The sequence below is a fragment of the Trifolium pratense genome, linkage group LG2 (genome assembly GCF_020283565.1).
Source record: "Trifolium pratense cultivar HEN17-A07 linkage group LG2, ARS_RC_1.1, whole genome shotgun sequence".
Lineage (NCBI taxonomy): Eukaryota > Viridiplantae > Streptophyta > Magnoliopsida > Fabales > Fabaceae > Trifolium > Trifolium pratense.
In genome coordinates this window covers 23710440-23731436 of record NC_060060.1, presented here as the reverse complement: position 1 = coordinate 23731436, position 20997 = coordinate 23710440, and the positions used below count along the sequence as shown (strand labels likewise).

At 29.1% G+C, this 20997-nt stretch overlaps 2 protein-coding genes across 9 annotated transcripts; both read right to left on the bottom strand.

Moving 5' to 3' along the window:
* Window positions 1-247: 247 nt before the first annotated feature.
* On the bottom strand, window positions 248-6146 carry LOC123905028 (beta-1,3-galactosyltransferase GALT1). Of its 8 annotated transcripts, none has more exons than XM_045954647.1 (10): window positions 5931-6100; window positions 5083-5246; window positions 4159-4320; window positions 3189-3984; window positions 2556-2791; window positions 2176-2457; window positions 1698-1826; window positions 1446-1625; window positions 926-1033; window positions 248-802 (listed from the first exon to the last, which is right to left on the bottom strand). In XM_045954647.1, the coding sequence occupies exons 4-10, from the start codon at window positions 3952-3954 to the stop codon at window positions 587-589; spliced, it is 1917 nt and encodes a 638-aa protein (XP_045810603.1). In that variant the 5' UTR covers window positions 3955-3984; window positions 4159-4320; window positions 5083-5246; window positions 5931-6100; the 3' UTR covers window positions 248-586. The 8 variants fall into 8 exon arrangements, with proteins under 8 accessions (XP_045810603.1, XP_045810604.1, XP_045810605.1 ...); XM_045954648.1 differs by having other exon boundaries at window positions 5083-5206; XM_045954649.1 differs by having other exon boundaries at window positions 5083-5203.
* Window positions 6147-19293: 13147 nt separating this feature from the next.
* LOC123905027 (ribonuclease 3-like) lies at window positions 19294-20997 on the bottom strand. Its single transcript, XM_045954640.1, has 4 exons — window positions 20824-20997; window positions 20569-20724; window positions 20259-20457; window positions 19294-19651 (listed from the first exon to the last, which is right to left on the bottom strand). The coding sequence occupies exons 1-4, from the start codon at window positions 20929-20931 to the stop codon at window positions 19428-19430; spliced, it is 687 nt and encodes a 228-aa protein (XP_045810596.1). The 5' UTR covers window positions 20932-20997; the 3' UTR covers window positions 19294-19427.

The following is a 20997-nucleotide window of genomic DNA, read 5'->3' as shown; positions in this document are numbered from 1 at the left end:
TTTCGGGACGGAGGGAGTATATATATACATGATAGCATCACCGAAAGTACATCTCACATGGAATTACTATCAACCATGGCAAGAGAAAACTAGTGGCTTATCAACCCTAAAAGGAGAACTCTAGGGGGAAACCCATGAGACGGCAGCCCTTTCTGTCCAAAAACAAAATTGAGTTGGGGAAAGGACTGAAAAAATTAAATGTCAAAGCAATATAAAAGTTGGTAGTGCTTATCAAATGCAGAAGATCTACCAAGAATTTTCCACTAAACTATCGTAGTACCGACATAAAATTTGTTAAAAATTTGAGGTTTTTTCTACAATGGCATGTTTCGAATAAAAAAATTGATCAGATGCAGGAAAATTTGATAACCCATTTCTAATTGCCAGCTCTATACAAATCTCTCCCTCTCTCTACATAGAACAATCAATAGATTTACTTCAAAGAATCTATGATTACAAATATGCCCTACTATTAACTATTTCTAATCATTTCTGGCTACACTAACTATTCTATAAGCTCTTCGCCATTCAAAAAGTGAGAAATTTGTTATCCGAAATGGTATCCCGGTCAAACAGTACTCAGCAGTCACCTTCTATCACCACAGCATGTTGCGCGTTTTAATTCCTGAAGTTTGTGCCACAAACAAAGCATCTCCCTAGGACCCTGATAATGGGCAACCACATAACCATCCTTGCAACCCTCATTATAAACTCTTGCCTCATTCTCGTATCGAACTTCTAGACCTTCCTTCTTCATGTCTGCAATCCAGATTCCCATTGCAACATCTTCTAGTTTAAACATCTGTAAGACAGTTTAAGAATTGATTGAGTGTTCACATATGCCCCGATGCTTTTGCACATAACACATTTCAAGCCGGCACACTGCCATCTTTTACATTTTAATCAAATAAAGTTTTTTACATACCTTCAAATGACTCTCTCTGTATTTCTTGTACACTGTTTTTGCTATGTCATGTGAGACCACATACCCGGGACCATGTGCCCATGGAGGATAAGTTCCTTCGCTCCATTCCTTTACCATAGCATAAAATAAGATAATGGTACGTTAGTTGAAAGATAGAGAGGGAAGAGAACAAAAACAAGTGGTAAAGATTCCAAAACAAGCAAAAGAAAAAAAAGAGACAAATGGAAACTAAAAAAATGATAAAAAATAAAAAACCTGGATGTGCATAAAAGTGCCATTCCAATATTGTTAGCAAGTAAGCATTTCAGTCCAATCTCAATATGAATAGAGTATACTTTTAGTTCCATTTCAATATGAATAGAGTATATTTTTACAAAGACCGTTACCCTCATCCAAGATATATTTACAAGCAGGCTCAGTTCAATCAACAAAATTGCATATACCATAAACTTACAATCAGAAACTAGTAATGTCAACAAAGTGGAAGAAAGATTATTCAAAAAAGAAAGGATATCTCTACCTCTGGGCTGATGTACCATTTGCTGTCAGGATTGCGATGAGGTTCGGAATCTGAATTGATCAGTCCGTATAGTAACCCACGATCCACATTGATCCTCTGCAAAGAGCCTAGCACTTCATCTACACGAACAAATGCATCATCATCTGTCTTCATGACAAACTTTGCTGAAACAACCTGCGTCTGTTCAAAAGATAATGTCAATGAGGAGAGGAAGGATTTTCCTGCCAAATCATAGAAAAAACAAGACATTACCCCAAAAATGCAAATTGCTAAAGATTTCCAAGTGATCAGGCTATAGTAGTCAACAAATGGCATCAACTGTATGTCTCCATATGTTAGTGCTTCTTTCCACAGTTCTTCATTAACTATTTGGCTTTTATGCTGTATCAAATCAAACATGAGACCAAATTCAGCAAATTCCAGCATGTAACACTATTAACAGAGAATTTTTAAAAGTTGCAAAATATCATGTTCATCTTGATCTTCTTCCAGATGAAAAGGCCAAGATACAAGATAGGATACAAATACTGAAAACAAAAAGCTCAAATGGAAACAAATATATAAGCACATTTTGTTTATGATCAATGAAACAATTTCGAAGTTTGAAGACAATCAATTCAGAAAAGCACAATTTAAATTCAAATTTTATTATTATATGATATGATAAGAAGATCTTTACTCAATTCTACTAATATTAAGATTCGTGTTTGAAATCACAAGTTTCGCCTACCAAACCAACAAAGAAGCGCACAGCTGTTGTATTTGATCTAACTGCATTGTACTGCATCCAGGTTCTTCTAACAGCCATCCGTCGTTTAAAATTGTTAGCTGTAGAGAAAACACCAATGAAGAGATCCAATGGGGCCTGTGCAGATAAAGGACTTGACTTCAATAATTCCAGATCAACAATATGCTCTGAATCCTCTGATGTAGGCAGACCACTTGCAAGAATAGATTCTAATTTTATATCCCCTGAAATTTTTATCTCACTGACAAGCCATGGCTCCAGAGTCTGGATCATAACCAGCAAAGTTAATCAGCATACGAAAACATACAATGATTCAATATTTAATATTATTAAAAAATAAAAGCAAGAGAGAAAGAAAGTACTTCACGAAAAGCAAATGAAGTTATGTGCTTTCCATCAACTGTCATCTGGATTCCCTCTGATCCCACTCTAATAGTTGCTACAAAGGGGTAACCTTGCTTAAAAGGAAAGTATTTTCTCTTAATTAATTGCTCTTCAGTTGCTGAAATTTGTCTTGAAGTGTGGGAATGCATGCCGCCCGTGTAAAGTTGGCTAATGTTCTTCCCTACAATCTTATTGCACTGTTCCAGCTCATCAACTGGCATAGAAAACAGCAATATATATATTAAATAAAGGAAGTTAAAAGTTATGGAAAAACACTTTATGGCATTTACAACATCCGGATCAGCAAAAATCAAACAGATTAAGTTTTAGCACTACGAATTAATATAGAAGCAGAACAACAAAGACGATTATTGTAAGAAAATGCAATTGATTTTCACGTGGGGAGGATTCAAATCTGTTGCAATTGCACATTAATAGGATGATAAAACTAAGCAGAAAACATGAGCCCTTTTGTTCTAGAACAAATACTCTTTGGAAGTCATTAAACTCAAATTTCTTAAAATTTTATTTCAGAATGATAAGAGGAAACTTTGATTTCAATTATGATGAACATGAATTCCTATGGATGTTGATGAGAAAGTATTTTTCACCTTTTTTAACCTCTTCGGACTTAGGGGATGGACACCGTTCCTCTTCACCCCAATCATGAGCTACTGTCCAGGTGTTTTGAACAATTACTGGATCTTCAGTGATTTTATCACCATGAAGCCTAACATTGTAGTGCAAAATAACTGGGGGATCAGGCTCCCCAGGGATTGAATCTCCAGTCAAGTCTATCCGAAAATTACCTAGAATACCATTTGGAATGCCAATTACAGTAATGGAAGAACCTTGTGTCAGACCACAAGGAACTTGCAGTCTGTAACTACTATTACCAAGTTCAGTAGAATTCATCTTATTAAGAAAATGGGGACACTGTTTCTCTTTTGCTCTTGAACTATCATTTGCATGACCTTGCCTTTGCTCTTCAACTGAGGAAACAAGACTATTCCATACACTCGCAGCCTCCTTGATAGCTTCTGCTGCACTAGGTAAACCCTGAACATGATCAATTAAGTGTTTCAAGTGGTTCCATGTCTGCAGATTTTGTTGCTCTTGTTTGGAAAAGTTGTTCCTGGCGAAGAGGCTAGATACTAAAATGTCTGCAGAAATAACTTGCGAAGTACCAGCTGGATTTTGAATAGCAGGTGGAATCACAGGATTTATCCACTCTAGAGGATTAGTTCCATTAATTAAGACAGGTATAGTCAAATAACCTTCGCCAATAGGATTTTTCATGACCCCATATCGCAGGATCATAAGCATAAAAAGTGTAAATGATGAGGCAATCAGAACTCCTCCATACAATTTCTTCATCTTGATGATCCGATTATTGAACCAATATTCCTGCATCTTTATGGTACTCAATCATAAGGATGCCAAACTACAACCAAATTAATCATCGACTTTCTAACAACTCCTTGTCGTAATTGTTGAGCAAAAATGGTAGAGTAGAAACTATAAGGAACACTGATATTGTAAAATTTGTTATTAGATTTAAGGAAATGTGTATAGTGAAACCTTGACCAAATAGAAGTGCGTTATTTTTTTTATGCCTGTTGTCAATCTGATAGCAAGTACCAATTACCAAGTCTTTAGAAGCATGTTCGGAATAATGATACATCCACCGACCACCATGGAAACTATATCAAAAGCACATCAAATGTAGCTAGCATGCTGAACCTGAATTCAAAACAATAAACTCACAATTATTTATGCCTTTAAATATTGCAGCAGATGTGGATAAAATAACTCAAACATGGTGTTCTATAAAATGACTAATACAAACTTAAAAATTCAGCAGTTCTGTGAGGTAATATGAATGGCGACTTCTTTCTAACACAAACTTAAAATTAATCATAGCTTTGGGAATTTATTACTTGCTAGTACTACTATCATCTAATGAAAAAATTATTTTCTTTGACATTTTTCTGTTGTTAGTCAATTCCCCTACCAGCATTCTATTGAAGTTTTTTTTTGGCGTAAACCAGATATCCTCTACAACCAAATGGTCGGCAAACCCTCTGCTGCATGCCTAAGTCGAGGATCGAACCTAGAACTTTGGTTAAGTTAGAAGACTCGCGTCATCTCATCTAAACGCTCTTAGGTACACTCTATTGAAGTTTAAAGCAGCCATTTCAAATAAAATTTTATAGCCATAAATAAGTGTTGCTGGTCAATGCCAAACCTAGGCAATCAATCACCATTTAGTCAACAACATAGCATTAAGATATTTCATATTTATATTGCATTACAAATTAGAAATGTCTTGACCAAAATTAAAATAAAAATTAGAAACGTCAACAAAAACAACAACAACAATAATAATAATAATAATAATAATAATAATAATAATAATAATAATAATAATAATAATAATAATAATAACAACTTGACCAAAATAATAATAATTAGGAATTAAAACAAGTGAAATCATAATAATACCTATGACTTCAAAACCCATTTGGGTTGGTGCATTGGTATTGACTTGGGACTTGGGAGTGTGCTCCTCTTGAGGTCTGAAGTTTGATTCTCTCTAGTGCCAATTTGAGTGGGGCTAATTTAGCTTCTTCAAAAAAAAAAAAAAATACCTATGACTTCAATTTTTTCTGATAAAAAATAATAATACCTATGAGAACAAAGACAAAATGACTAATTGTTACATGACACAGAAATAAATCACAGAAAAGGATAAATTCAATCGAAATTTCAAATTATGCATTAACTAGAATCACATCACACGCCAAACTCAGATCTTACTAAATCCATCGTTTAATTTTATTTATTTATTTATTTATAATAAATTTAGCATTTAATCTACTAAAATGACTAAATGAACAAATGCATGTATAAAAGAAAATATTTATATTCTCATTTATGTATCCGTGTGTAAAAATCCTATGACCATACACATAAACGCGTTAATTTTTTTAGCTTTTTTTCTGGATTGATCTCTAAATTAAATGCAAAAACAGAAAAAGTAGGAATCATAGCAAAAACGGCAAGAACAAAATGAAATCATAAATCATGAACAACAATTAACAGAAAACTAAAATTAAAACAGTTAAAAAATTGCAGTTAGTTTCATGAAGAATTCTACTGAACACAGATGCATCTGAAGGAAAAGCAAGTAAAAACGGAGTCGAATGGATCAAAGAGAGGGAAAAATCAGAGAGAAATTGGAAGAAATTATAAAGAATCAAAGTTGAAAAGAGAATAGAGAGAGTGTGAAAAGGAAGTAGAATCGCAATGTAAAGCAGCGAAAGAGAAGGAGAAAGAGAGAATCGTTTTACCTTGTGAGATTTTCTCGAGAAAATGGCGGAAAATGTAGAGAGAGAGAAAGTGAAGAGAGATTTTTTGTTTTCTACTAATTCTTCTAAGTTTGAAGTTTCTTTCTTTTTTGTGATTTTGTTTCTTTCTTCTAATTTTTTTTCTTCATTGTTCAAAACTTAATAGTGTAGTGTTCCATACGAACGAACGAACTAGTAGTGATTGAAAGAGAATTAATTAAAAAGTAAAATAAGAAAATATTTAAAATAAAAGAGACGGGTAAGGAAAAGTAAAAAAAATAAAAAATAAAACACGGAGACATTCGGACACCGTTTTCTCCGGTGTCAATAGGTATTTTTTGTTGTTTCACACGAAAGGGTATAAATGTAAATAAATATATACATTTTCCAAGATTATTTTGTGCTGAAAATATATACTTCCTTATTATATTATGGATTTAATTGATATGCACCGATGATATAAAATAATTTTACACAGTCAACCAATATCAACCATGTTTTTCGCCACATCACCCCACTTCACCCCACTTTCTTGATATGACATCGCAAAATAATGATTGTTTATTGGACGATTATGTAAAACTATTTTACATCGTCGGTGCATATCAATTAAAGTCTTATATTATTTTGTATCATACTTTTCCAATTGCATGAAAAAATATCATACTTTTCCAAATAAATATATTTTTAAGAGTGAAACTTAGTTTGATCTCACAAATTTTTTACGGGATAATTCAAATTATTCTTTAATATTTTTATATTGAGAACAAACTAGTCTATGATTCGTTATAACAGAAAGATAAGTTTGTTTTTAAGATAAAATTCTCAGAGACTAATTTGAGTTTTATTTTTGTTAAGGATTGAACTGTCCCATCTAAAATTTGTGAAAGACTAAAATGGATCTTGACTTTTGTTTTAAAATAGGTATAATATTCGATTTTTAATGTAATTAGAGTAGGTTTGTATTATGTGTTTCACTCGAGTTAAAAGTGAAGTGATAAGTTCCTAGGACCTAACTCAATTGACAAATACCAATATAGATAGATTTGACATCTTCAATCGGGTTCGAATTTAAGATCTTACAGTTGCATATGAATTTTTGGTAATATGATTGTCATTTTGTTTTAAAATACGTATAATATTCGATTTTTAATGAAATTAGAGTAGGTTTGTATTATGTGTTTCACTCGAGTTAAAAGTGAAGTGATAAGTTCGTAGGACCTAACTCAATTGACAAATACCAATATAGTTAGATTTGACATCTTCAATCGGGTTTGAATTTAAGATCATACAGTTGCGTATGAATTTTTGGTAATATGATTATCATTTTATTTTTGGATAATAAAAAATGGCGAGTGGAGTGATGGCTTCAAGTTCAATTCTTTCTTTTTTTTTTTTAAGAAAGTTTCAATTTCAATTCTTATATCTAGCAATCTAACAATAACTAAAAATAACAATTAACATATTAGCATTAGCGATTTTAAAAACAAATTATGTGTATAGAGTCGCAACATTTGTAAAAGATAATCAATTTTTTTTTTTATTTATCAAATAAGCCAAAAAATCTAGATAAAGGGCCCTATTAATGATGTTCATATTTATTTTTTTGGTAAGATTTCAAGCTCAACAATTGATGTATACATTATTTATTTTTTTGGTAAGATTCTAGTATTCATTAGATAGTATGTTAATTAATTATATATAATTAATGAAAAAATCAATTGTTGCCTCTTAATTAAAGGATACAATTTTATTAATTGAATGTTAATTTGGAATTTTGGATTGTAAAATTGTGTTATCCCCTTTATTTAAGAGATTACTCAATCATAAAATAATTTTTTTCAATGATGCTCAATTTCCATTAACAAATATATAATAGACAAACAGACAATAAGTTGTGTCGTTAATATTTACTAGTATGCATACCCGTGCCAAGCACGGGTAAAAATACGTTTGTAGATTTATTGACTTATAAATAATATATTTTATTTTAATTGATAATGGAAGATAATTAATGACAACTATATAAATATTTACAATTTTATATAATTTAATAATTAAACTAACTGTAAAATTTATGTATAGTGTCATATTTTTTTTAGGTGGATATGAATTACAAAAAAAAAATGTTTGTGTATCAATATATGAGTAGAAATATATACTACAATATAAATAACAAAAAAAATCGATTCCCGTATTAATATTTAAGCAAAAATATAGATTACGGTTGAAATTTTTTAAAAAAGTCTCCCTATTAATATATGACTACAATTATAGAGTCCGTAAAAATATAGATCTAAGTAGAAATTAAAAAAAAAATCATATGTATTAATGCATAAGTAGAATTATATGTTCCCATAGAAATTACAATAAAATAAAATAGATCTCGTATTAATATATGAAAAGAAATATAAGTTTATATCTAGTCATTAAAAAAAGTAGTCATCATATTAATATGAGTAAAAATATAGATTTCATAAAAAATTAAAAAAAAATATGGATATTCATATTATTATTTATTAATAAAAATATAAGTTCACGTAGAATTATAAAAAACAAATAGTCCTTCGTATTAATATGTGAGTAGAAATATATGTACCCATATACATTTTTAATAAAAAAATAGGTCTCTGTCTTGATGTATGAGTAGAAATATGGATCTCATACGTTAAAAATTTATCTTATAATTATATAAAGTACGTACGCACTCAAATTGCAAGCAAGGCCATAAAAAAATAAGCATAGGATAATATTTAAATTTATATGACATCTAATATAAGACTAAATAAAAAAGGATAAGAACATGTTTAATTTATTGTTGTCTCAATGTGAAGGTAAAAAGAAGATTGTGTTGTCTTTTTATATTGGACAAAACTTATATGCATTTCTTTAGATGCAGTTTTTCCTGTTCCTCTCACAAAAAGGTAGTTATATATATTTTTTAATTAGAAAAAAAAGAAAGTTGTATCTAGCAGAGTAAGAACTGTGTATATGGAATTGTACATAAGTTTGGTCCATTTATATTTTAGGGTTTAGAAGTGTGTTTTTTAGAGAAAGGTTTAGTATTTTAATTTGAACATGAGTCAAATTATAATTTATAAAGTGATAAAACAAAATGTAATTAGAGGGGTGATTTAGCGTCAATTTTGATCCGAAATATCGTTTTTTATTTTTCTTTTTATTTAAATAATTGATTTTCACATAGTTATAAGTTTCATATATTTGAGTTTTCTTCTTTATGATTTATTCGTTTGGTGTTGTTTAAATCCCGTCTTAGTGCAGAATTATTTGTTTTGATTTCTAGTCTCTTTACAATGTTTGATTTGCTTTCTTTGGAGCATTTGATTTTTCTTTATTACATATTGCGTAGCATTTAAAATTTGAAATTGAACTTCAATATTGACCAATATATTGTGGTCATTTAGTACTTCAAATTTTATATTCTCATTTATTTCTAGCATAATAGACATAAAAGAGTGATTCATTATAACCTATTTTTTCCTATATTTTTATATATCTAAGATGATTAATTTGGCGCTTCTCATTCTTATATATCTAAGATGATCTTTTATAGACATAAGTTGTGCCGTTAATATTTATTGTGCTGTTAACCCTTTTTAAATGATAAAATCAATTCTTTTAAAAACAAAATTCATAATTTTAGAGGACACAAATGAATCAATTTTTTTTCTTTCATAATATAGTAGAAACTCTTTAAATCAATACTCGGTAAATTAATAAACTCTCTAAAATAATAAATTTGTCCGGTCCCGACTTGGGCCAATGTAAACAATTGAAAAACTTGATAAAATAATAAGATAATAATTTTTCGGGAGATCCCTTTATAATTTTGGGTCCCAAGAAAATCATAAATTAATAATCCATAAAAACTGAAAAAAAATATTGAACACATTTGTTCCTCTTGTTTACATTTACTGTACTTCAAAAGTCATTATTGATTTCCAATGCATATGAACATAATAGTTACTAATTTACGTTGAGTCCCAAAGTTCGCTGCAACGTAATTCTAAGAGGCATAGACTAATTTGCCTTCTTGTTTGGTATGTACAGTATAATTACTTAAAAACTCTTTAAATTAATAATTATTAATTTATCGATAAATTAATAACTCTCTAAATTAATAAATTTTTCCGGTCCTGACATTATTAATTTAAAGAATTTCTACTGTATACTATTTTATTTTACCTTTTAAAATTACCTTGAGCTTCCATCTGTGTTAGTTAGGCCGACTCTAAGGCCAGTCCAATAGCAAAACCTTTCTTAACCCTTTATATTATTGATAAGCTCAAATATATTTTAAATTTTAATATTCAATCGTCTTTTTAAGTTTAGCGTATGATACTCTTTCATTTATTTTTTATTTGACGGACTCTTTCATTTATTTTTAGTTGTTAGTTTTTGTTTTAAAGTTATTTTCAATACTATAAAAATTAAATAACTTTTTTTATGTATAATTATTTACTACTATTTTCTTATGATACTATACTCTTAACAATTATTATCTCATTTCACTTATTTATTTATCTATCCATAAATCAATATGTTTATTGAACTTTAAAAATAACAAAGTAAAAGTTTCAACAAAAGTGGTGTACCAAAAAAAAATTCAACAAAAGTGTGAAGTAAAAATGAACATACGTGGCACTGAATTCAGAGTCTCGTGAATAAAATATAGACACTGAGATTGATTTTTTTTTTCTTCCATCGGTTCATTATAAATTTTTCTATCTTACTTCTTAGATTTCCAATTCATGTTCTTTCAAACAATTTAGTTTTGAAGGGCGCTCATTAAAGATTTGAACTAGTTCAATCATTTTTCGTATATTTATTTGTATTAGAGATATATTCTATTCGAGACATGATATGACATATCACTTTATATTCAAAAACACTTTAATTATCGGTTGATTAGACGTCATGAGTTCGAATCTATCTTTGAAAATGTAATCGTATTAAATTTCTTTATGGAAAATTTTGTCAGTTATTGTTATCCTATATATCCGATTCGATGAATTAATCTTTACAAATTTCGCGCATGGATAAATGATTGATAAAAAATACATATGCATATACAAAAGAATTCATTGACTATTCAAGTCTAAATATCAATTGTTTAACCTAAAGAGGAATTGAAAGTCAAATTTCCCTTTTTCTAATACAATAAAGTCTTGTAGGGTACTAACGGTTTGATCATTTAATTTAGTCACAAACACATGATTAACAAAAGGTGGAAAGAAATTGGTTTAGTGGTGATTGATGATGGAGGATCACACTTCGATCATCGCAATTGTGATCGAAAGGGGGTTGAAACCACTTGATGTCAAAACTGAACCCCGAATCAGATTAAATTGGTGGTGAAAATAAAAAAAAAGGTAGAGAAACAAAAAATTAAATAATATATTTTTTTAAATAATTAAATAATATATTTTGATGTGAGTACGACTAAATGAAGTGATTAAATATTTGTGACCATATAAATATTTTTTACAATAATTTTTTTAAAATTTTCTTAGAGTCTGTTTGGCAAGCCAAAAAAAGCTAGTTTTTAGCTTTTGTCTTATGGCTTATAAGCTAAAAGACATGTTTGGTAACAGTTTTTTCAGAAAGAGCTTTTAGCTTATTTTACTGACTTATAGTTTTTTTTTTCCAGAAGTTATTTCAAGTAGCTTCTGAGCTTATAGCTTCTAGCTTTTCATTTTTTCTTCCTCTTATACCCTTATTATTTTAACTAAAATTCATATTTAACATTTATAATTTATTATCATTAGAATTTAAAACAAAATAAATAAATACATGTTTTAACATTGTTTCTTTTAATATCACATGTATATAGTATCTTTTAACATTGACTTATTATCTTTTTTTCAAATATGAAAACTAAAACATATTTTTTGTGAATATATTTTATTGTTATTTGACGTGGTCCATCTGTTCTTTGTTCTTGACCTGGTCCATTTGATAGTGACCCCAATAGCCGAACACATTGTTTTCTCAGGCAGAAACTAGATGCCGACTTCCCTTTGGCTTTGCCTAACTTTTATTTCATGCTTTTAATTGAAATCACTAAATTAAATTAATGATGTAGCATTCTAAACTGATATCATAAGCTAAAATAGGAATAAATTCTTATACAACTAAATATACCACTAAAAGTCTAAAATCTTATTATTTTTATATATAATAATTATTAACTATTATGATTTTTTTATAACATTATTATGATCTTATTAGTATTACTTTTGGTCAGGAAAGGTATATTTCTTTCTTCTTATTCCTCTTCTATTTTTTTTTTAAAATATAATTCATTGCTCTATATAAAATTGCACTGTACTTGTCCATAAATTTTAACTCAATTAATAGAAATATACTAAAATTCTAAATCACTAGGTTTGGTTTAGTAGTGAGAAATTTGGGTAGTATGCATGAGGTTATTGATTCGATCTTCATTGTCAACATTGTAAACAATTTTTTTTTTTTTTTGAAAACTTGGTATCCGGCCTTAGGACCGACTAATCCAAGGGGACCAATCCCACCGCCCACTTGCGGGGGCCCCATTTAAAGCCAGAGTTTTTTTTGCTCTGTATGGACTTAGCCCACCGAAATTGGCACCAGTGGAAATCGAACCTGAGACCTTGAGAGGAAGGTACTCCAAGGGCCCAAGCCAACACCACTCGACCAACCCCAAGTGGGTTAACAAAAAAAAAAAAATTAAAATTTAAAACTCTTAGGTCGAACATCATGATCGAAACTTGAATTTTGGTTGATTCCTCTGCTTTTGATAGGTTAATTTTTCAACGACTTATTATTTCATTTATTTAGAAAGAAAAAAAAAATCATCATATTTTTCATATAAAATGCTCTATGGTTATGAAATAAGTCGCCAGATGGCAAATACTATAAGTTTGTAAAACTGGCAGGCTAAAACGCTGGCAAGATAATTTATTACTAAAATGCCCCTATCATTTAGAGAAAACTTCTTTTGGCAATAATAAGGTGAAATGTAACTTTCATTTTAATTAGTTTATTATTTATTTTTTAAGAAATGTAACTTTTGCAACCGTGCAACAATCACTCATCGTTCTTGTTCCAAAGAGACGTAAAATAAAACCTTAATTAGTTTATTCGTCTCTTAAAGATATTTTAGGTTTCACAATAGTCCCTTAAAGAAAAAATGTTAGGATTGGTCCATTAAAGACACATCCGTTTCTCAATTGGTCATTGCCGTCAATTTTTTACAAAAACCTTATTAATTGTAAAAAACCTTATTAATTTTTAAAATTTTAACCATTGAAATTTTTTGTTATATTTGGAGTTAAAATTTAATGGAAAGGACCAAATGACAAACATATATTTTTTTAAATAATTAAATAATATATTTTGATGTGAGTACGACTAAATGAAGTGATTAAATATTTGTGACCATATAAATATTTTTTACAATAATTTTTTTAAAATTTTCTTAGGGTCTGTTTGGCAAGCCAAAAAAAGCTAGTTTTTAGCTTTTGTTTTATGGTTTATAAGTTAAAAGACATGTTTGGTAACAGTATTTTCAGAAAGAACTTTTAGCTTATTTTACTGACTTATAACTTTTTTCATAAGTTATTTCAAGTAGCTTATGAGCTTATAGCTTATAGCTTTTCATTTTTTCTTCCTCTTATACCCTTATTATTTTAACTAAAATCCATATTTACCCTTTATAATTTATTATCATTATAATTTAAAATAAAATAAGTAAATGCATGTTTTAACATTGCTTCTTTTAATATCACATGTACTAGTATATAGTATGTTTTAACGTTGCCTTATTATCTATTTTCAAATATGAAAGCTAAAGCATATTATTTTTTAAAACAATGTATCTTATTATAATTAACCATTATACTTTGTTGTGAATATATTATTTTTGTTATTTTTTTGTTGTTATTTGATGTGGTCCATCTGTTCTTTGTTCTTGACCTGGTCCATTTGATAGTGACCCCAACAACCGAACACATTGTTTTCTCAGGCAGAAACTAGATGCCGACTTCCCTTTGACTTTGCCTAACTTTTATTTCATGCTTTTAATTGAAATCACTAAATTAAATTAATGATGTAGCATTCTAAACTGATATCATAAGCTAAAATAGGAATAAATTCTTATACAAGTAAATATATACCACTAAAAGTCTAAAATCTTATTATTTTTATATATAATAATTATTAACTATTATGATTATTTTATAACATTATTATGATCTTATTAGTATTACTTTTGGTCAGGAAAGGTATATTTCTTTCTTCTTATTCCTCTTCTATTTTTTTTTTTTAAAATATAATTCACTGCTCTATATAAAATTGCCCTGTATTTGTCCATAAATTTTAACTCAATTAACATTAAAATATAATTCTATTTTTTTAAAATTTTTTGTGTGGTGGTTAGCTCTTTGCTTCCACCTTTTGATCCAAAAAAAAAAAATTAATATAAATATATTAAAATTCTAAACCACTAGGTTTGGTCTAGTGGTGAGGAATTTGGATAGTATGCATGATGTTATTGATTCGATCTTCATTGCCAACATTATAAACAAGAAAAAAAAATACTAAAACTCTTAGGTCGAACATCATGATCGAAACTTAAATTTTGGTTGATTCCTCTGCTTTTGATAGGTTAATTTTTCAATGACTTATTATTTCATTTATTTAGAAAGAAAAAAAATCATCATATTTTTCATATAAAATGCTCTATGGTTATGAAATAAGTCGCCAGATGGCAAATACTATAAGTTTGTAAAACTGGCAGGCTAAAACGCTGGCAAGATAATTTATTACTAAAATGCCCCTATCATTTAGAGTAAACTTCTTTTGGCAATAATAAGGTGAAATGTAACTTTCATTTTAATTAGTTTATTATTTATTTTTTAAGAAATGTAACTTTTGCAACCGTGCAACAATCACTCATCGTTCTTGTTCCAAAGAGACGTAAAATAAAACCTAAATTAGTTTATTGGTCTCTTAAAGATATTTTAGGTTTTACAATAATCCTTTAAAAAAAATATGTTAGGATTGGTCCCTTAAAGACACATTCGTTTCTCAATTGGTCATTTCCGTCAATTTTTTTACAAAAAACGTTAGTTTTAGTTGACTGAATTATATTGTGGATGTCATTAAGTGTAAGTGGTATACCAAAAACCTTATTAATTTTTAAAATTTTAACCATTGGAATTTTTTGTTATATTTGGAGTTAAATTTTAACGGAAAGGACCAAATGACAAACATATATGTCTTTAAGGGACTAATCCGGGCCTTTATTTCTTTAACGGACCAATCCGAACTTTTTTTTAAGGACTATTATGAAATCTAAAATGTCTTTAGGGGACTGATACCTAAAATAAAACATTGAATAATGCAACATTATTTATAAGTTACTAACTAAACACAATGAAAAGCCTTTCATTATATATTGAGTTGTTAGGCAACAGAAATTGTTGTCAGCTTAAGCTTTCATTATTGTATATGTGTCTGTATAGGTCGATGTTTTCATATGAAGCTAAGGATTGCCATGTGTTATTGACATCTCACCAAAGAATAAAAATGACATTGTTTCATTGCAGGCTTGAAGCAAACGAAAAATAAGTTAAAGTTAAGTTTGATCACATTAGGAAATTCGACTTTGTCGTGTTATGGGTATATGTGTCAAAAGATAAAATTGTTTTTAATTTTCATCCACCCATACTTGTTTGTTTACATGGCCCACTTTGCTTCTTTTTTTTTTTTCACTCGCTTTGTGAAGTCCCGATATTTTAAAAATGACGAAGTATTGTGTTCGATACGTACTTGACATCGATATTCGTCCGATAATTTTTTATATATGTATCGGAGAATGATCGATAAATGTATCGGAGAATTATCAGTAATTAATATTATTTTTTAAAAAAAATATAACCGACACGTTTTTTAATAAGCAAACTAGTAATAGACCTGTGCGATAGTTACACTTTGCTAATTAAAATTGAAAAAAAAAAAAGAATTTATTTAATCAGTATTATGAGTCAGTAGTATAATTTGTCTCATGTATGATAGAAATTTTGACCAAAAATGTTGAACTTTTCAATAGCAAGAATTTGTCTCATCCATGATAATTATTTTGAAATTTTTATCAGTGATAGTTTATCACGTATATGATAGTTAAAATTTATGACAGTTAGAATTGCCCCATATATCATAATTAGTTTGAAATTTATATTAGTTAGAACTTATCCCGTATAAAATAGTTTTTTTTATGAAATTTCTATTAGTTATAACTTGTGTCACATATGATAATTATTTTGAATTTTTCATCACTGATAATTTATCTCGTATATGATAGTTCAAATTTATGTTAGTAATAAGTTATCCCGTAAAAGTAGTTTTTTTTTTAAGTTTTATCATTGATAGTTTATCTCGTATATGATAGTTAATTTATTTTTTTTTTGTTGATAATGATGGTTAAAATTTATGTCAGTTGTAACTTATCCCGTGTAAAATAGTCCTTTTGTACATATGATCATTTTTTTTTGAAATTTTTAATGGTCACATCTCTTATATTCTAAGCTTAGTCCGATAAGTTAACCCTAAACCTAATCATTTTCCCTATCTTTTTATTGCAGTTTTTATATATAAAAAATAATAATTTGTCTACGGTGGGAATCGAACCCGCATCCTTTGCCATCCTAATATGTTAACCTAATATTAAATGCATTTATAATTTTTTCTTATATATATTCTAACCTTATTCCGATACGCTAACCCTAAACATAATCTTTTTCCCGCTCATTTTTCCTCTTTTTTTATTATAGTTTTAAATAAATAAATAAATTTGTCTACCGTGAGAATCAAACCCGAAATTTTTGCTTACAATAAAGTTTTTTTAAAACACCTTTTAATATTACAATTTTTTTTGTTACATATTAGGCTAATTAGACTTGTGCACCGTACCGTCCGTACGGGTCGAAGTTCTAGTATTTTCATCATCCATAATTATTTTAATGACTCAGATTAAAACTTCAAAATGAATACGCTTTTTTTAAAAAAGAAAACCTTTGAGTTCACCATACGTCCTGTCTTGACTGTGAAACAAACATAGTTTTCGTATGGGAACAATGTGTTGCCATAAGAGACCATTTAAGATGCATCCCTTCTATCGAGAATTTATGGTAGCAACCACAACTTATTCAAAAAAATCCCTTCTATTGATAATTATTTTAAAATTTTGATCAGTGATAATTTATTTGGTATATGATAGTCAAAATTTATACATCCATTAGAATTTATCCCGTGTAAAATAGTATTTTTTAAATTTTTATTATTTATAACTTGTCTCACATATGATAATTATTTTGAATTTTTTATCAATGATAATTTGTCTCATATACGATAGTTAAAATATTTGTTTAGAGACATTCAATTGAATATTTTGAATAAGTGAAGAGAGAGAAAAAAATTGAATTTGAAATTTAGTGTCATACATTGGGAACCGAAATTGGAAGAAGTTAAAATAGTCAAAACCAGATATGTCACATGTCATATGGTTCATTTGTAACTCGAAGTGTCATTTTCATGTGGTTGGCTTAGATGACTTGGTTCAATCTCAATGATACATTTCCTTTTCACTCACAAAATGCCATATGGCTTAGATGACTTGGTTAGTTATGTACTTTTAGTTTAGTTACCAAATTTTTGGACACCAACTGCCCTTACTTTTGACACATGGCAACATCTTAAGTAAGAGTAATTGAAAGGTTTCCAGAATAATCAATTTTCTTATATAGATTAGATTGTTAATATATTATATTGTTATGTTAGTTTGTCTCCTTATCAGGACTTGAACCCTGGACCTCCAACTCTTAAACCCTTAGTTTAACTAGTTTAACCAGTTGACCTATCCATCCTATCCCCTTGATATGTAATTGTCACTTGTTTGCTCAAATTGAGTAATTTGAATGTTAATTTTTCTATCATTATCGATTTTAGTTATGTTTATATATTGTGCATTTATATATATATATTTAATTTTAAATTTAATTTTTAAATAATGTATCCCGGCCATATCGTATAGAGAATTTTGAAAAAATTTCAGTATTGATGTTGTATCGTATTGTATCACGTATCGAGACTTTATAGCTCTTCAGTGAAAGTTTACACGATACTTTAAAGTGAATTTCATAGTTAGACCATTTTTTTTATGGACAAACTTAGGTTCATTTTTCTAGATGTTTTTTCTATAATTCTTAACTAAAAATTCATCTTTTATGATTGTAATAATTTTGATAAAATTATAGATTTAAAGAAATCATAGATAATTTAATTAACAACCATACAAAAAACACCTAAATTTTACCTTTTTTTAAATAGTCTATTGCGGACCAATATATAAAAATTATAAGAAAGTTGAACGACAATAATTTTAAGACTATTTTTAGTTCATGACTCGCTTTTAATTTCATGGATAGTGGATAACATGATAATTTGATTGATGTTAATTTAATTTTAATATGAACTACACATTTGTCTTGATTAGATACCAGTATCATTTTAATATGACATTTTATATTTATAGTTACTAGTTAAATTAATATATTTCAATAAAAAAAAGTTAGTTAAATTAACAATTGATCTTATCAAACACTTGAAATTATTAGCTGCATATCTATGTTCAATTTATACTCGTTCATTATATCATTTGTATGATTAGCAATTATCAGCTGGCTTATCTTAAATATCTACTGCATGTTGCCTAATAAAGACTAATAATAATAGTTTCAGTTCAATCCACAAAAACGACGCTTCTATAGGAGACAATCACTCATTTCAATTTGTAATATGGTAGATGCAGGTTTATAATTTTCAAATTGAGAAGCTTCAAAGTACATTGGACTTGGAGAGGGGGGTCATTACGAACTGCACCCTATTAATGATTGCATCTGTTGGGCATTGAGGCGTTACTGGTCGAAGAGGCGTTATGAATCAGAGAGGATCCGAGGTTGACCGTTGATGGGGGGTATTTTGGGATTGGGCCTTGGTATGGTTAGCCTCAAGTGATTTATGATCATTTTGACTAGTCCGGTACAGGAGGCGAGTCTAATTTTGCCTGTGATGACGGCTGCCATGAAAGCTTGTATATTGTATCTTCGATTCCACGGTTGTGACAATTAGCGTCACATATTCATTTATGCTTGACTGTATTTCTTCTTACCTGAGCGAAGGTGACCGGTTACTGGAGATTGGCAACGAAGGCAGAAGGTGATGGCCAACATTGAAGGTTGTGGATGCAGCCGATGATTGGCAGTTGTGAATGACGACACACACAGGAGGCACGATGATAATTATAATGGTGGTGATAGACTTTATTGAAGCTGCATTCTAATTTGATTGCATCATAGTTTAGAATTAGGAGTACAATGTGACTAGAAAATCATCAAAATACAAATTAAACCATGTTATGTTTAACAAAAACAAATTCTCTTAAAACTTGGCGAATTGTATTTTAGCACCACATGTGCCCATTGGAACACCAGGACACTCAATGAAATTTGATCCAGAAACTTCCACACACATGTAAACATTTAAAAGTTGACTGTTATGTGTTGAATCTCTATTACATTCTATTCCTGGGAGAAACCCTGTAGCTTGTTGTATAGCATCTAAAAAATCGCCCACGTTGTAAAATTTATCATTTGGTTCGATCCCTGAAATTCATACCATTAATTAAATTATTAGAAATTTTGCAAATATATATATTTTTTATTAATTGCAATTTTTGTCTCCTATTTTTGTTCACTCACAAAATTGATCCCCATTTAAATTGGTCAATTTTGATCTCTTGAATTTTTTGACTCAAAATTTGTGATCTGACATGTTTTTTGGATTCAATTTCACTATGCAATGATAGTACAATGAACTTAATCCCTAAATTACATCATCGTCAACATATATTTTGCCACATCATTTAAAATTCGCCTCATCACAAATTTGGATCCTATAAATCCAAGGAAAGGACCAAATTTTGAAGATTTTAAAATAGGAGGATTAATTTCATGACTGAGTGATACTAGAAGATCAAACTGCAATTAAACCAAAATAAATCATTTAGCTCTTAACACTTTGGATTAAAAGTGTATTTAATGTCTGACATGTGTGGTGTACTGGTGTTTGACATATACTGTCCATAACATTGACACATGTGATTACGTTTAATCACTTCTATTTTTTAAAATTATTTGTGTCTCAGTGTCAATGTCGTGTATGTCGAATATTTAATAATTGATGATATGCTTCAAAATCATGTCTTGTTACCTGCATTCTTAAGGATCTGAAGGAGGTTAAGTTTTTGCTTGAGTTTGAGAGCTGTTTGAAAGTAGTTATGTTGAGTAAGCTCAGATTCTGAACAAGTACCATGTTTCATCCATTCATGTGACCATAACTTAATACCATCGTTACTTGGACAGCTCAAAGATGGCCAATTCTTTTCCAAGTTCTTAATGAGGTCTGAGATCTATACAAAATTAAATGACTTATTGATGACTTTTTCAGTACTGAAATGTAGTACTAACAAAATCCTTAAGACCAATTAAATACACATTCAAAAAATGAAATGAATATATACCTTAGATTTATCAAAAACACTTTTAGTATCACAGTTTGAAGGAGATGAATTATCATTGGTGTTAGGTCTGAGTCCATAAATTGTAAAATTTGTCGTAGGTTTTCCGGTTTTCGGAAAACAGCAGCTCTGCTTTGAATCACAATATGCTCCTGGCCACTGCAACATTAACAAAGAAATATGCAGTATTTCAGAATCAGATTTATATAGTGTTAATATAAATATAAACTTAATGATTAATAGATCTACTCATGATACCTGCTGAATAAAATAGAAGAAATCAAAATTCTGAGCAGAAAGGCATTGAACTGAGATATATTGAAGTATCAAAAGCTTGGACAAAAATGAAATGGTGATGAGTTTCATTTTCTTATGTTTTCTCTCTTTATTATCTATAAAGGGCTTATATATAAGTTTATATATAAGTAGTAG

What these genes read in the sequence shown, in the direction of transcription:
- LOC123905027 (XM_045954640.1), bottom strand. Translation starts at nt 20,931, where the DNA reads ATGAAACTCATCACCATTTCATTTTTGTCCAAGCTTTTGATACTTCAA. An exon ending in TCTTCTATTTTATTCAGCAG is followed by an intron (nt 20,725 to 20,823) that starts GTATCATGAGTA and finishes TTAATGTTGCAG; the next exon opens with TGGCCAGGAGCATATTGTGA. An exon ending in GTGTTTTTGATAAATCTAAG is followed by an intron (nt 20,458 to 20,568) that starts GTATATATTCAT and finishes AATTTTGTATAG; the next exon opens with ATCTCAGACCTCATTAAGAA.
- LOC123905028 (XM_045954646.1), bottom strand. Translation starts at nt 3,990, where the DNA reads ATGCAGGAATATTGGTTCAATAATCGGATCATCAAGATGAAGAAATTG. An exon ending in GTCCGAAGAGGTTAAAAAAG is followed by an intron (nt 2,792 to 3,188) that starts GTGAAAAATACT and finishes TTTCTATGCCAG; the next exon opens with TTGATGAGCTGGAACAGTGC. An exon ending in ACAGAGAGAGTCATTTGAAG is followed by an intron (nt 803 to 925) that starts GTATGTAAAAAA and finishes ACTGTCTTACAG; the next exon opens with ATGTTTAAACTAGAAGATGT.